Here is a 1,321-nt window from a genome sequence, read left to right as displayed (position 1 = left end):
CTTTCTTTTTTGGTTTGGTAAGTGTGCTCGATGACTCGAGCTCGTAGTCTCAAGCATTGACCCGTGCCTGAATGCTACCGACGAGCCACTACCGACAAGAGGACTGATTGCCACATCGAATAAAGCGAAGCAGTGGAGAAGATCAAAAAAATAAAAGTGTATCGGATCTGCTACTATCACTTTTTAGCATGAATGGACTAAAAGAGAAGAAAGTGATCAGGTGATAATGTAGTTGGTATCGTTGTCCGAGAATGTCGTACCAGTTAAATAACACTCAACTATTGGAGATATATATTATATGGTATTGGTTTAATCATATACTCATATTTGATGTTTTAATGTGCCGATATGTTATGTTTGATGGTGGTTATATATGATCGTATATTACAAGGAAAACATAACGATAAAAAACTGGTAGTAAAAAAGTTGAGTCAAGTGGTTGACAGTTAGAACTGACGCAGCTAATGAGGTTTAAAACGACGACTAATAGTTTAGGGAATGTTTGCTCAAGATTAGAATTTTGACTAAGCAATTCATCGGATATGCGACATTAGGAAAGATACTATATTTTTTTTGGTAAGGAGTATAAGATTTGCTTAACTGTCAAACCTAACTTGCAAAAAAAAAAAAAAATGATATGACTAATTTCGAACTATGATTAGTTACTGCCTTGGTTACACTCTTAATTTACTCCTAAGTCCTATAATAGTATAATATACAATATCTGTTTGTAGGCTCATAAATCATAATACAAACCAAAGCATATAAGGAAAAAGAAAATTATTGGGCCAGGCCCAAATATTTCTCATCCATTACAAAGAACACGTGGCGGATGGACAAGTAAATGAATCTCTTTGACCAATTCAAAAAATTTCAAACTTCGAAAAAACTAATGAAAAGAGTCGTTGTCCCTTTGTGACTTCTCTTTCTCTCTCTCTCCTGAGATTTTCAAAGCTTCGAACTTTCAACAAAATTATTATTTTACTGTTTGCAGAGACGATCATCGATCTCATCTTCAAAAACCTTGATTCTTGGGTTTTGTTTCTCTCGATTTGAGAAAAAAAAAATGGCGAATGAAATTGAATCAGCGACAGATCCAGGTGATACTAACATCAAAGGAGTTCTTGTTCATGGAGGAAGATATTTTCAGTACAATGTCTATGGAAACTTGTTCGAAGTCTCTAACAAGTATGTTCCTCCTATTCGACCTATTGGTCGAGGAGCTTACGGTTTTGTCTGGTACGAAGAATCCTATTTTTTTCTAATTGATTTCATAGGTTTTTGAATCAGGGCTGTTTGAAAAATTCGATTTTTTTTTTTT

The 1,321-nt window shown here is 34.4% G+C and overlaps 1 protein-coding gene across 2 annotated transcripts in view; it reads left to right on the top strand.

Annotated features, from left to right (window-relative positions):
• Window positions 906-1,321, top strand: part of LOC104718918 (mitogen-activated protein kinase 5) — a 3,015-nt gene continuing 2,599 nt past the window's right edge. The window contains exon 1 of one of the 2 annotated variants that reach the window (XM_010436746.2): window positions 906-1,239. In XM_010436746.2, coding sequence (XP_010435048.1) covers window positions 1,067-1,239 — 173 coding nt within the window. In that variant the 5' untranslated portion in view covers window positions 906-1,066. The remainder of the gene's footprint in view (window positions 1,240-1,321) is intronic. The other variant, XM_010436755.2, reaches the window with a different exon arrangement.

This window comes from Camelina sativa, chromosome 2, assembly GCF_000633955.1.
Source record: "Camelina sativa cultivar DH55 chromosome 2, Cs, whole genome shotgun sequence".
Lineage (NCBI taxonomy): Eukaryota > Viridiplantae > Streptophyta > Magnoliopsida > Brassicales > Brassicaceae > Camelina > Camelina sativa.
Note: the sequence above shows the minus strand (reverse complement) of the source record. Positions and strands in the feature narration are given on the sequence as shown.